General features: G+C 39.3%; 1 protein-coding gene across 1 annotated transcript; it reads right to left on the bottom strand.

Moving 5' to 3' along the window:
• Positions 1-579: 579 nt before the first annotated feature.
• Positions 580-12,258, bottom strand: LOC133481182 (mitochondrial coenzyme A transporter SLC25A42-like). Its single transcript, XM_061780260.1, has 8 exons — positions 11,982-12,258; positions 11,531-11,697; positions 5,241-5,352; positions 5,011-5,036; positions 3,597-3,763; positions 3,407-3,523; positions 3,037-3,188; positions 580-1,933 (listed from the first exon to the last, which is right to left on the bottom strand). Exons 2-8 carry the CDS (start codon positions 11,615-11,617, stop codon positions 1,608-1,610), a joined length of 987 nt encoding a protein of 328 aa, XP_061636244.1. The 5' UTR covers positions 11,618-11,697; positions 11,982-12,258; the 3' UTR covers positions 580-1,607.
• Between the last annotated feature and the right edge of the window lie 1,389 nt (positions 12,259-13,647).

Genomic DNA, 13,647 nt, shown 5'->3' with positions numbered 1-13,647 from the left:
ATTTGGATGTACATCATTTAACAGTTTAACTGTTTTTAAAGTCATAAAATGGAAGTTTGATACGTGAGTGGGCGCGGGGGGGGGGTCAAGTCCAGGCCACGAGGTGACTCAACCTCCCACGACACACCGGAGTATCTCTCTGCTGACACCTACTGGAGATGATCATCTATTTTCACAATAATAATATAATTGTTTTTCTATATTTTTGCAACTCCAACGGCGGAGATGTAACCAGAACGTGTACGTAAGTCGCAAGGCTTTGTTTAATCTATTACAAACCTACACTAACCCAGTAGTGAAATCATCATTACAGTAAATGTGTCAGCGGTAACTGAGCGTGGCTTCTTGCGTTCTTGTACCACGTGACGTCGCATTACTACACTCCCCGTTCCTAACTTTGAAATGCTGTGTATTAGGACCGTTGTCAACAAACGACCATCGTTTTTTCATACTTGATAATCATAATGTGTTCATTTTGCGACCATACCAGTAAAACAAATGTATTGACTGTTAGCTTTGTTGCGCTATTTGCTCAAATAATGCAACATTTATGATACTTAAAGCAAAACAGACATGACATGATTTCGCAACCTTTTATTTTCAGGCCCAAATAAGTATGATTATTTGTACCAGGGCGCCATCATGAGGACAAATGATGCATTGCTGTGCGTTAATCGCTTTCTTTTTGCATGGTCATTCTCACTTTGAATTGCAAACTATACATTTGAAATACTAAATAAATTGTATCTATAATGAACATGTCTTTTTTACTTAAAAAAATCTACATATATCTGTTCATAAATGTAGTTCTTATAATGTCCATTGAAAGCACATACCTCTTTTTATCCAAAACACAAAGCTATAAGTGTTTTTTTTTTTTTTTTTTTTTAAACATGGTCTCTCTCTTTATATCCGGCATTCACAGCTCTTTAAATTTCCACAGTTATCATATATAATGAAGGAGACCTTAAATTTGCACCAGGAGTCTTAAAAAAAAGTATTTAAAAAAAAAAAAAAAAAATCCAAATGATGCATGCTTTTGATGGGCCAGTGATGACATGCTTTTTTTTTTTTTTTTTTTTTTTTACAAAATCTCCTTATGACAGTGCTTGAATGAGACAATCATTTCCCAGTCATCACATGGGACATTCATCATTCGCTGGCAACAGGCAGAACATCTCGAATCTCCAAAACCATCACTTTTCAGCAACAACAACAAAAATAAAAATAAAAATGACAAGCAAGTCATTTTCAAAACTTAAGATTGTTCAATAATTTGTAAAAATAACAGCCCCACGTGGGTAATGACCAATAGTACCCATTGGGGAAAAAATATAAATTGACCAACTTTGGACATAGTAGGTTTCAGCCCGACGCCGGCGAAACATACTGTAAGGTAGAAACCATATACCCTATATGGTCACAACCCATACACATTTGTATATAAATCAAAGATAACCAAGGTAAAGTCTCCGGTTAATCTCGAAAGAACATACTGCAAACATAGAACACACAATTCTTCTTATTTGTCGTTATTTTCTCAATAAAAGTGATTGTTCGTGGCTTTGAAGTCTGTTTTTCAGCTCTATATATCCCATCTGCGCCAGTCAGTGGGTGGAGAAGCCCATCTGGTGCACTTTGAGGAGCAAGCTGTGCGTGATGTCGAAGGTGGTGAAGCTGATGCCCACCGCGACCGGCCCCTTGAGCCAGTTCATGCTCAAGCCTTTGTAAAGTCCACGCACCACGCCCTCGTGGCTCACGATCTCGCGCATTGTGCCCAAGATGGTGTTGCAGGCGGAACCGGTGACGCCGGCCGTCTGCATGCGCCGGCGGACCACGTCCAGAGGGTACGAGGCCGACTGGCCGATCAGGCCCGCGCACGCGCCGAAGGCCAAGCGTTCCACGGGGTACGGCTGAGCTCGTTTTGTCTTTTCTAGAAGCAGAGCAAAGAGAAGATGGTTAGATAAGCGTTGTACAGTGGACCTCAAAAATACTTGAATAAGCAGGAATAAACTGCCAATGGAGCGTTTTCAGGGTTGGTTCTCCCCAAAAAGAAAACATTTGGAACCATTTTGGAAAAAAATGAAAAAAATAATAATCTGCGAAAAGGTGAATCCGAGGGTCCACGTGCAGTGAACTCTCGTTCATCATGGGGGATGTTTTCTATAGCCAACCGCTACAGATGCAAATGTAATTTTTTGTGATAAAAGCCATCATTGGCTGAATGACAACTTGGCAAAGAAAGTTCCAAGTGATAAAGACATTGAAATTTAGCTTTTTCTTTAGCTTTTTTGCTGGGGCGGTGTGGCGCACTGCAACCGGGGGGGGTCGCCGGTCCGTATTCCCGCCCCAGCGGATGTCATCATTGTGTCCCAGGGGGCAAGACACTTAACCCACATTTCCTATGAATGAATGTGGTGGGACGTTTATTGGTGGTCGGAGGAGCCGTAGGCGCGGAATGGCAGCCACGCTTCTGCCGGACTGCCCCAGGGCAGCTGTGGCCATACATGATGCTTACCGACACTAGGGTGTGACTGTGTAGTGAATGAATAATGCAATTGCAAAGTATTTTTAAATGCCTTGTAAAGTGCTATATTATTATCATGAAGAAGATGAGAAACCACAGAATTCAAGAACTTGTAGGAGAATATGAAAATAGCAGATTCCCCCTTCCAAAAAAAATAACCTCTCCTCCTCCTCCTACCCATCTTTCATATACCATTAAGAGATTTCAGTAAAGGTAAAAGTGATGTTTAATGTTCATTTCTCTATTTATATCACATTGTTTTCTGTAACTTAAACAAATAGTTAATCTCTATGAAATGTATCTTGTTCATATTTTTTGGTGTCTGGAACGGATGAATTGATCAATTTCCTATGGGAAATATGACTTCACTTTTTGTACCCTTTGGTTTTTTTTCAGACTTTTTGGAATGGATATTTGACCTCGCCTACTTCCCATCTTTTTGGAATGAAGAAGTACAAGACGAGACGCCTTGATATTTCTGTCTGTTGTTTGAAAGACACTGTAGGTACCTGTGTGAAGTTTCTTGAGGGTCTCATAAGTGAAGAATGTGATGCCGGCGTAGGGGATGACACCCAGAATTGTGGGTGTAAAGCCTCTGTAGAGCGTCTTTAAGCCTTCCTCTTGGGAGATGCGCACAAAGATGTGCATGATGTTGCTGTACCTGTTATAATGAGATTAGACAGAGAAAAAGTCCAATGGCTCCAAAGTTGTAAAATTCAACCAAGATTGATGGGGGACTGGGGGGGAATAAACCTCCCAAAAACTCTGTTTACTATAGTGATAGACTTCAGATTAGACTATCAGCAAAATTCCGAAGGATATTTGAGTCACAGTTCAAGTAACAACACAATCACCTAAATCCACAACATGAACACTTACATTTCTTTAGCTGTAACTGCCATGCGGGCCCGCACCATGTCCAACGGGTATGTTAGAATGGCGGCAGTGGTCCCTGCCAACGAGCCAGCCAAGAATCGCGGGAACGGCGGAAGAGCTCTGAAACAAAGCGAAGAAGAGTTGCAGCGACAAGTATGAAAGTGAAAGTACAACATCGGCCGGTGGTGCTTACTTTCCCTGGAAGCCGTAGTGGCCTCCCAGCAGCTTTTTGTACTGTTCGTGGGAACAGAACTGGATGGCGGCGTACGGCATGACCCTCACCATGGTGGCCGAGTTCCCCCTCCACAGGCTGAGCAGCCCATCTTTCACATACGAGCAGTAGATGACCCCAAATGCCTCCTGTTAGGACACAGTAGGGAAAAAAAGAGTGATGTCAATAATGGGTTCCAATAGTTAATTTTGAATGGTTCCACAGCACCAGTGAGGAACAATTGGGATTCAGTATTTTGTTCCAGGGTTCCTGCTATAGTTGTGAAGTGAGAGCTGTATCAGTACAGCCAATATATATATATATATATAATTTTTTTTTTTTTATTTTTTTGCATGGTGTGGGGAATGGGGGGATTAAAGCAAATCTTAAACTTTTAACAAAACAACAAAGTTACTTTTCCTGACATTTTTCATCAAATCTGATCTTTGTTGTTTTTATTTTATATTGTTCTTATATTTTTTACTTTATTGGGACATTTTTCCTTTTTTGAAAATCTTATTTGTTTTCCTAAAAATATTTATTTTCTGAAATGTTGCCCCTGATTTTTAGCATTTTTCTTTTTACACCAGCAATGACTTTTCTTAGTTTTTCTGAAAATGTTCTGTTTAATCGATGTTTCTGTGATTTTAGTTTCAGCCAAGCAGCAATAAAAATGACTTATTATTCAAGATTTTTAAAGCCAAAAAACAGCTGAAAATGTGTTTTTCTGACAGTTTTTGTCAGATTTCTAAAAATCAGTTTTCTTTTAAATCACCAAAAAAACAAAACACTTTTTTTGTCTTACATTTTGTTCCTATCAGATTTGTACCATTTTTGCCCCACTCCAAAACCAAACATCTTTTTCACAAAAAATGTACTTGCTTTTTTTAGAAATCCTAAAAACATATATATATTTTTTGTTTTTCAGTCATAAAGTATTCATACCAATAAACATGTTAAACACACCAATTAAAAAAAAAAAAGTTATTAATGTTTTTGTTCTTGTCATGTGTGTCACAAACGCTAGCATCGTCACTCGCGCTAGCGTGGCAATAGCGGTGTCCTGGCTGGTCCACCATTATTACAGACCCCTGATGGAAGTGATCGGAGGTCGTCATGGCAATGACAGAGCATACATGCCAGTGTAGAATCATCATATAATTTAGAAGATGGTCTTTTTAGGTCCAAAATACTACAAACTGTTGCTTTCAAGTAAAGAGGCGATATCTAATACACTGTATAACTATTTTGGTCATATCCATATTTTTTGCACAGTATATCCATATATATAATATTTTGCAGTCCTCATCATGATTAGGTGCTGAACAACTGCATGTCAAAATAAAATAAAAGCTATGAAAGAGTGCAGATTTTTGCAGATATAAGTGAAACTCACCTTAGCCGAGAACCTGTTTGAGGACACTGAGGAATGGAAAAACAACATGATTAGAAGGACAAATTCTCCCATGCAGGCTAAACATCCACTAAGAGGATTAGCAGTTAGTTAACAGTTACATCAGACAATTAACATTCTACAGTGAGAAAAGAAAACAACATGTAAATGAATACTTTATGTTTTAAACTTTGACACCCGTATCTTGGGAATGTTTGTTTTCCGCCCCTTGCCTTGGAAGATGATCTTGGTGCGATCCAGGGGTGCGATGACGGTTTTGGCGACTGCTCCGGCGAACGCGCCACACAGCAGGGAGTCCAGCGCCGTCCAGGAGGGCCTCAGGTCCTGTTAGTTAGGACGCATCGGTCACGTTCGCGTTGACATTGCATTGTCACCTTACACCTCCCACCCTACCCTCATTCCACTCACGATAACTTGGGATATCTTTGTGGCCTTGAACTAGTGATTTCAAGCACACTTAATCATTTTTTATTTTCTCATCCAAATGTTGTTTAAACTATATTATCATGTCTCATGTTGATAAATGATACACAGATTGTCATTAAAAAATGTGAATCTAATTAAAAAATAATAATAATCAATGGAGTCATATACAAAATGTTCACAAAATTTGAAAAAAAAGAATTAAAAAAATTAAAAATAAAACAATATTAATAGACCCGGCGGCACGGTGGCCGACTGGTTAGAGCGTCAGCCTCACAGTTCTGAGGTGCGGGGTTCAATCCCCGTCCCCGCCTGTGTGGAGTTTGCATGTTCTCCCCGTGCCTGCGTGGGTTTTCTCCGGGCACTCCGGTTTCCTCCCACATCCCAAAAACATGCATTAATTGGAGACTCTAAATTGCCCGTAGGCATGACTGTGAGTGCGAATGGTTGTTTGTTTCGATGTGCCCTGCGATTGGCTGGCAACCAGTTCAGGGTGTACCCCGCCTCCTGCCCGATGACAGCTGGGATAGGCTCCAGCACGCCCGCGACCCTAGTGAGGAGAAGCGGCTCAGAAAATGGATGGATGGATGGATTAATAGACCCAAAAAAATCTAAATACTATACAAAATAAATAGGGGGTTCCGACACATTATACAGGTAGCAACGTGTTTTTTTTAATCTTTGCACTTGCTTATCATCACTAGAACAAGGCAACGTGACTTACCTGTTCATCACTGGGAGATAACGCTGCACTAAAACATGTTTGCTTACATGTGCAGTGTCCAAAGCCCCCTGCCCTAAAGTGGTACAACTTGGAGTTCAAACTACAAAACTGTGCCTCAAAAACCTGCCAAGTTGGTACCATTATCACGTTTAACTTTTGTTTTGGCTTTTTGGCAAGACAGCACAGAAGAGTCCCTTAACGGTAAAGAGGAAACCTACGGTGAATGATAGGCATTGAACCCAAAATGGAACTTACTCACATAGGCAAATAACACTGTCAATTATTTTATATACCTAAATGAATTTTACCGAGCAGATGCTAACATACATTAAATACACTTATTAAAAACAGCACACGGCGTACTAATTACATAAAGACAAATCCAGTTCTCTCTCCATCACCTGTTTGTCAGGCGTCTTTTGGTTTAGTTTAGTTTCATTATGGGCAACACGTTGGTTTAGTGTTGCTCACGTCTGAGTTCACGCACAGTTCTGAGGGTCAAATAACCACTTTTGCCATTCATGTGTATGGGGTTTCTCAATACAGATACACCTAAATACAATGCAGTTGCGGATATCCGCTATCTGAATTATGGATATCTGCAACTGATTTGTAGATATATGTAACTCCGGTTGAAGATATCTCCTAGTAAATGTGTGTAATGTGTTTTAACTAGCTGAAATGACATTTTCGATATCTGTAACACACATTACAAGTAGTCAAAATGAGGCTGCAAATATCTCCAACTGGAGAAGCAGACATCGACAAATCAGTTGCAGATATCCATAAGTCACTTGCAGATATTGGCCGTTGAAAAGTGTACATCTGTAATGAGAAACCCCTTGCTTGCAGTACGAATGGCAAAAGTGACGTCATTTGTCCAAGGTGAAATGACATTGCAGATTTCTGTCGTTTCAACCTCAAACATTACGTTACTGATATCTTGAAGGAAAATTCCAATTATTCAAAATGTAATGACTATGTTGCTGAAATCTACAATGTTAATTCCAGGTAGTCAAACTTTGCTTTTAAATGTTCTATCTGGTTGCCGGAGTGGTTGACTTCTCTTTATACTTGCATGAAAGTTAAGAATGTTAATGTATAGTTACTAAACGGTTATTGTTAACTTACTGTCACAATATAAAATAAAATACCAACACGCAGCCTAAAAATATGGTTCTTTCTTCTTTGTGTAGATTCGCATAGTCATCCAGGTCATGGCAAAGGTTGAAGCAAAGCAACTGGAGTCTTCTTGTTTGTTAAATTGTTGTTATTGTTGTTAGGACTTTCAGTTAGGACTTAGGCAACTGTGTTATTAGGCTAACAAAAATGAATTCCCTTTTTATTGTTTCCTATGGGAAAAAACAAGCATCACAATGGATTATTTTCGACTTTGGAGGTTAAACTTCATGTTTGTGTGTTTGTGTGCGTACATTTGCACGTGCCCATTTCCACACCTCAAGGGCAGCCGAGCCCAATAAACAGCCACTCAAAGCGATAAGAATGGCTTCACCAGGAAAAACAAAAGCAGTGCAGTTTCACTACTCTTGTTGAGGTCAAATGCTATTTTCGATGAAATTGTTTCAATAAAAATTACAACTGGCTCTCCAGACACTAGCCTCCCATAACACTTAGTTTTTTTTTTTATAATGTGGATTTAGAATGTATACACTAACTACACTAAACACCAATTTACTGTAGGGGAACCTTTAACGTCATCAGAAAGCGTCAGAGGACTTCAGCTTGGCGAGCAACCAAAATATTAACTGCAGTGTGTTTGCTTTTTATTTGGCTTTTTTGTCAATGTTGCACACGTCTCTCTCCTGGCTGCCCAGTACAATATAGAAAAAGCAACAATAAGTCAACATCAGTAATAACATTTAGGTTGAATGCGCACAATGCATCAAGTCTTGTTCTATTTTGCCTTCATGTGACGTGATCAAATAGTGAGTTTATTTTATTTTAGTAGGGGTGGGATACACCCTGGACTGGTCATCAGCCAATCACTGCGCACTTGAATGAAACAACAAATTAAATACACATTCACACAAATGGACAATTTAGATTCAATTAACCTAATCTACGTAAATGTTTATTTTCATTTGATTTTTACCATTTTTCTTTTGATAAAAAAACAAAAACAACAGCAATTAGTTTTTTAATTTTCAGACATTTTTCTATTTATTCAATTGTTGTTTATTGTATTCCAAGGAACAACAACTTTTTTTTTTATATACAACCCCACATGTGCTCCCCAAGATAAGTTTCCTTACTTTTTTCCACAAAATTGCTTTCTTGTTTTTTTGACAATATTCTTTTTGAACCATTTTTTTATTTTTATTTATTTTATTTTTTTTTAAAATCTGAAAACAAACAACCACCACTCCAAAATAGAAAAACACCAAAACAGTCTTCAATGAACATAACATACGTTTATGGAATGTGACAGGGAGTACCCTGAGGAAAGAAGGCTGCAGAGATTCGAACCCAGAAACTCTCGACTCTGATGTAGACCACTAAGCTAGTGTGCTACCTTATCTTACTTCCTGTCAGTTTAATTACACAGCTGACAACCTTTTGTACTCAATTATTAGGAGTTAAGAATGTTCAAATGATACTTCAAACATGACGCACAGTTCCTAAACGTTTTATGATGGTGGCAGTTTGACTAGAAACGATTCATTCAATATGTGTTATTTCCCATGGGGAGAGAAAAAAAACGCTTGTAAATATGAACAGGCCCTGTAATGTGACCCAGTTTTAGGCCAGCTGGTACCTTCCTGCTATTTGCAGCCACGTTCACCAGCAGAGGCAAGCCTACCTACTGCGGCATGCTTTTTCTGGCAGTGTCGCAAAAACAACACGGAGCTGAGCAGGAGGCATGCGTTCTATTACTTTTAAACCCCTAGCAGTGGCCAGTTAAGTCGGTCTTTTACTTAGAAAATATGATGTTCATTAGGTATTATGAGCAGTTGTGGATTAAACGTGTTTGGACACAGTTCCGTCGATGTTTTACTTGTTTTAAGACCTGAACAACGCGTCGGAACAAATGCTCTTGTGGAATGTACAACCCAATTCCAATGAAGTTGGGACGTTGTGTTAAAAATAAATAAAAACAGAATACAATGATTTGCAAATCATGTTCAACCTATATTTAATCGAATACACTACAAAGACAAGATATTTAATGTTCAAACTGATAAACTTTATTGTTTTTAGCAAATATTCATTAACTTAGAATTTCATGGCTGCAACACGTTCCAAAAAAGCTGGCACAGGTGGTCAAAAAAGTGAGAAAGTTGAGGAATGCTCATCAAACACCTGTTTGGAAAATCCCACAGGTGAACAGGCTAATTGGGAACAGGTGGGTGCCATGATTGTGTATAAAAGGAGCTTCCCTGAAGTGCTCAGTAATTCACAAGTAAAGATGGGGCAAGGTTCACCTCTTTGTGAACAAGTGCGTGAGAAAATAGTCAAACAGTTTAAGAACAATGTTCCTCAACGTACAATTGCAAGGAATTTAGGGATTTCATCCTCTACATTCCATATCATTATCAAAAGGTTCAGAGAATCTGGAGAAATCACTGCATGTAAGCGGCAAGGGCGAAAACCAACATTGAATGCCCGTGACCTTCGGTCCCTCAGGCGGCACTGCATCAAAAACTGACATCAATGTGTAAAGGATATCACCACATGGGCTCAGGAACACTTCAGAAAACCAATGTCAGTAAATACAGTTTGTCGCTAAATCCGTAAGTTCAACTTGAAACTCTACTATGCAAAGCAAAAGCCATTTATCAACAACACCCAGAAACGCCGCCGGGTTCTCTGGGCCCGAGCTCATCTAAGATGGACCGATGCAAAGTGGAAAAGTGTTCTATGATCCGACGAGTCCACATTTCAAATTGTTTTTTGAAATTGTGGACATCGTGTCCTCCGGGCCAAAGAGGAAAAGAACTATCCGGACTGTAATGGACGCAAAGTTCAAAAGCCAGCATCTGTGATGGTATGGGGCTGTGTTAGTCCCAATGGCATGGGTCACTTACACATCTGTGAAGGCACCATTAATGCTGAAAGGTACATACAGGTTTTGGAGAAACATATGCTGCCATCCAAGCAACGTCTTTTTCATGGACACCCCTGCTTATTTCAGCAAGACAATGCCAAACCACATTCTGGATGTGTTACAACAGCGTGGCTTCGTAGTAAAAGAGTGGAGTTACGAGACTGGCCTGCCTGCAGTCCAGACCTGTCTCCCATTGAAAATGTGTGGCGCATTATGAAGCATAAAATATGACAACGGAGACCCCGGACTGTTGAACAGCTGAAGCTGTACATCAAGCAAGAATGGGAAAGAATTCCACCTACAAAGCTTCAACAATTAGTGTCCTCAGTTCCCAAACGTTTATTGAATGTTGTTAAAAGAAAAGGTGATGTAAAACAGTGGTAAACATGACCCTGTCCCAGCTGTTTTGGAACGTGTTGCAGCCATAAAATTCTAAGTAATGATTATTTGCTAAAAACAATAAAGTTTTACAGTTTGAACATTAAATATCTTGTCTTTGTAGTGTATTCAATTAAATATTGCTCGAACATGATTTGCAAATGATTGTATTCTGTTTTTATTTATGTTTAACAACGTCCCAACTTCATTGGAATTGGGATTGTATATGCAGCCAAAAGCCATAGGTTCCACACCTCTGCTTTTAAGGGTCGGTTACATTAACAAAAATAGGAGTGGTGGACTGGATGAGTTACTTGACAACTTGTGTGCAACATAGAAAGCGGTTTGTGCATGTATTCATTATCCTTGATATCCGACCTAAAGTCCATGTACCTACTTGTACGGTCTTTGTATTCACTAGAGAATTCTACACGCTAGTAGGACAACATTGGCATTCTAGTGGGACAACTACATGTTACTGCTGAGGCAAAATTGTGCAGTAGCTCTCATTTTTGCACTACTAATACTACTACTGATGTTAACGAATAGAATTTTGTAATCCAATCCAACTGTATTTATTGAGCACTTTCAGAAGAACACAGTTGACCAAAGTGCTTAACAAAACATCACAAAACAGAAAATAAAAACATAAGGATCAATGAATGTAAATAAAATACCAATGATACGGGCCAATATATATATATATATATATATATAAATAAAGTAACTAAGGAATCGTCTCACTTATGAGGACACAGCGTCTACAATAATTGTACATGGACCTCAAATAAATGTTCAAACAGCTTTCCATTGTGCAAACACTATAAATATGCATTGAGTTCAGTAGTAATCCGTTGAATTAAACAACTCTTACGCAACACGCGTGAGTGTGATTTTAAAAGGAGGCACACCTTTGCTTGGCTGGAAGGAGGCAGGCTCAGAACAGTGGCCTGGGCCACTGGCAGGCGACTTTGGTGGTCGTGCACGCGGTGGGCCATGAGTGTCCCTCACTGCTGCTGTTGCTGGTGGTCGTGACCATCAAGTAGGATTCAGATTCAGAACCAGTGCAGAAAGATCTCTGCAAAATAAACACTACATAGGAGCATACCGCAACAGAGCTTTGTTCCCTTTTTTTCTTTCCTTTATTTATTTATTTTTTTTACGACCAGTAATGCAATACTGCACACAAACCATGTGGCACGTAAACAAGGACTCAGCACGTCCCTTTCAATGACAAACAATAAATGTGTCATTTGTACCACACATCCAACCTAAAATATAGCTCATTAATTCATCACCTATTCTTATTAAACGTCATATTTTGGACTATACCTTAAGATATATATATTTAGGGGACTATACCTTTCGACGTGTTATGTCAACATTCCTGCATGGACGTCTTGTTTTCTCTCCGCTGGCTGGTCCACTCCACGCGCAACTAAAACCGAACCGTGTTGTTGTTGTTGTTGTTTTCCTCCCTTCCTTTTGTGTCCTCTGAGAAATGACTGTGAGAAACAGGTGTCAAACTGTCCAGTGTGCTATTTAGAGGAAAATAATCTGCATTGAGTTGCTGCTGCTGCGCACCAGATTATTTGGGTTTGATTGGCACAATCTGCGGTCTCAAGAAAGTGGGACGACACTGCCCTCTGTTTTGAACTACAACGCCCACAAGCGAAGAGGATCGCGCGATAAACTCTCGCGACACTTTCAGGGATCTCGGGTTGCCAGGTTCTCCCTTTCCCCGTTGATGTTTAGCGTGCAAACATTTCCGCATGATTTTGAACAGGGAAAAACGTAAATGTAAGATTGCCTTAATTGTGCATTTGAAAATAATCACATTTTTATCATTTGATCCATTACATGTGCAATCTTCACATCATTCGTTGATAGGGTTGCCAAAGTGTGGAATATTTGCAAATTTCCAGAAGGGTTCTGGTTAATTTCCATGAGAAGTGGAAGATGAGTAAACTTTGGAAACATTCCGAATTGGAAATTTGGTAATTTGCGGAATTAACTAGGAATCTGAAGGAAAAGTATCCTTCAATCATAAATATAAACATTTTTGCTATGTCATAAGCAGACATCCACGCAAAACAGATAGCTCTCTTTGCAAGGGCATTAGTGTACCTTAATTGCTCCATTTTTGTCACTTCACAGTACTTGGGTGGCGGCGTATCTGAAGTTCACCCGTATGTATCTCATTTTATCTCATGTTTGGCATGTAACACAAAGGAAAAACTAGACGGAACTGGAAAAAAAAAATTATTTGGGGAACTCAAGTCAAGGTACCACTGTACTTGCATGCAATCTGGTTATTTAAATCTGGGTTATGCGAAAATATATTTCAACAACTTTATTTAAGATCCCTATTAAGAGGCAACCTTCAATTCTGTAAATTCCTGGTTTATTCCCATAAATTTCCGTTCATTGATATATATTACTAATTCCCATAGAAAGTGTCCAATTTTGAAAATTCCCAATTTTGTAACCCCATGTATTCATTCATTCATTCATTCATGTAACTATTTCATGTGCATAGCACATACAAAATGGAAGGGAAAACAGATAAAGAAGAACAAAAACAACATTTACAGAAATAGATATACAGCGATGCATCATCTGTGTGTCGGTCTGTCCATCCATCCATTTCCTACATTGCTTAACCTGTTCAGGGTCACAGGGAGCTGGAGCCTATCTGTATTTTATGTTCTTGAGCTGCATCATATCTTAAAATTTATATGATGTTGAGCACTAACAATCCTGGTTCATGGCTAGTTCAAACTGTTAGAGGAAATAGTGCCCTTGTGGCGCATGTATTGATTGCACACTGTGCTATTGTATATTTTTGCTACCGTTTTTCACCTCAAAATGGTTTCACCCACGATGGCTGTGGAGGAGAAAAAAAGATTGTTGAACGTTGGTTGGCGGGAACAGTCATAGTGGTTGCACAAGTCTGCACACCCTCTTATACCTGGGATGTGGCAACTTGTGTTAAATGGCTGTCAGCACACAACTGTCACCATTTAAA

The sequence above is a fragment of the Phyllopteryx taeniolatus genome, chromosome 7, assembly GCF_024500385.1.
Source record: "Phyllopteryx taeniolatus isolate TA_2022b chromosome 7, UOR_Ptae_1.2, whole genome shotgun sequence".
Classification (NCBI taxonomy): domain Eukaryota; kingdom Metazoa; phylum Chordata; class Actinopteri; order Syngnathiformes; family Syngnathidae; genus Phyllopteryx; species Phyllopteryx taeniolatus.
Note: the sequence above shows the minus strand (reverse complement) of the source record. Positions and strands in the feature narration are given on the sequence as shown.

Excerpts from the sequence above, each read along its gene's own strand:
- LOC133481182 (XM_061780260.1), bottom strand. The coding sequence starts at position 11,617 with ATGGCCCACCGCGTGCACGACCACCAAAGTCGCCTGCCAGTGGCCCAG. Across the intron at positions 3,189-3,406 it reads GCAGTTACAGCTAAAGAAAT|GTACAGCAACATCATGCACA; the intron begins GTAAGTGTTCAT and ends TCATTATAACAG. Across the intron at positions 1,934-3,036 it reads CCTCAAGAAACTTCACACAG|AAAAGACAAAACGAGCTCAG; the intron begins GTACCTACAGTG and ends CTCTGCTTCTAG.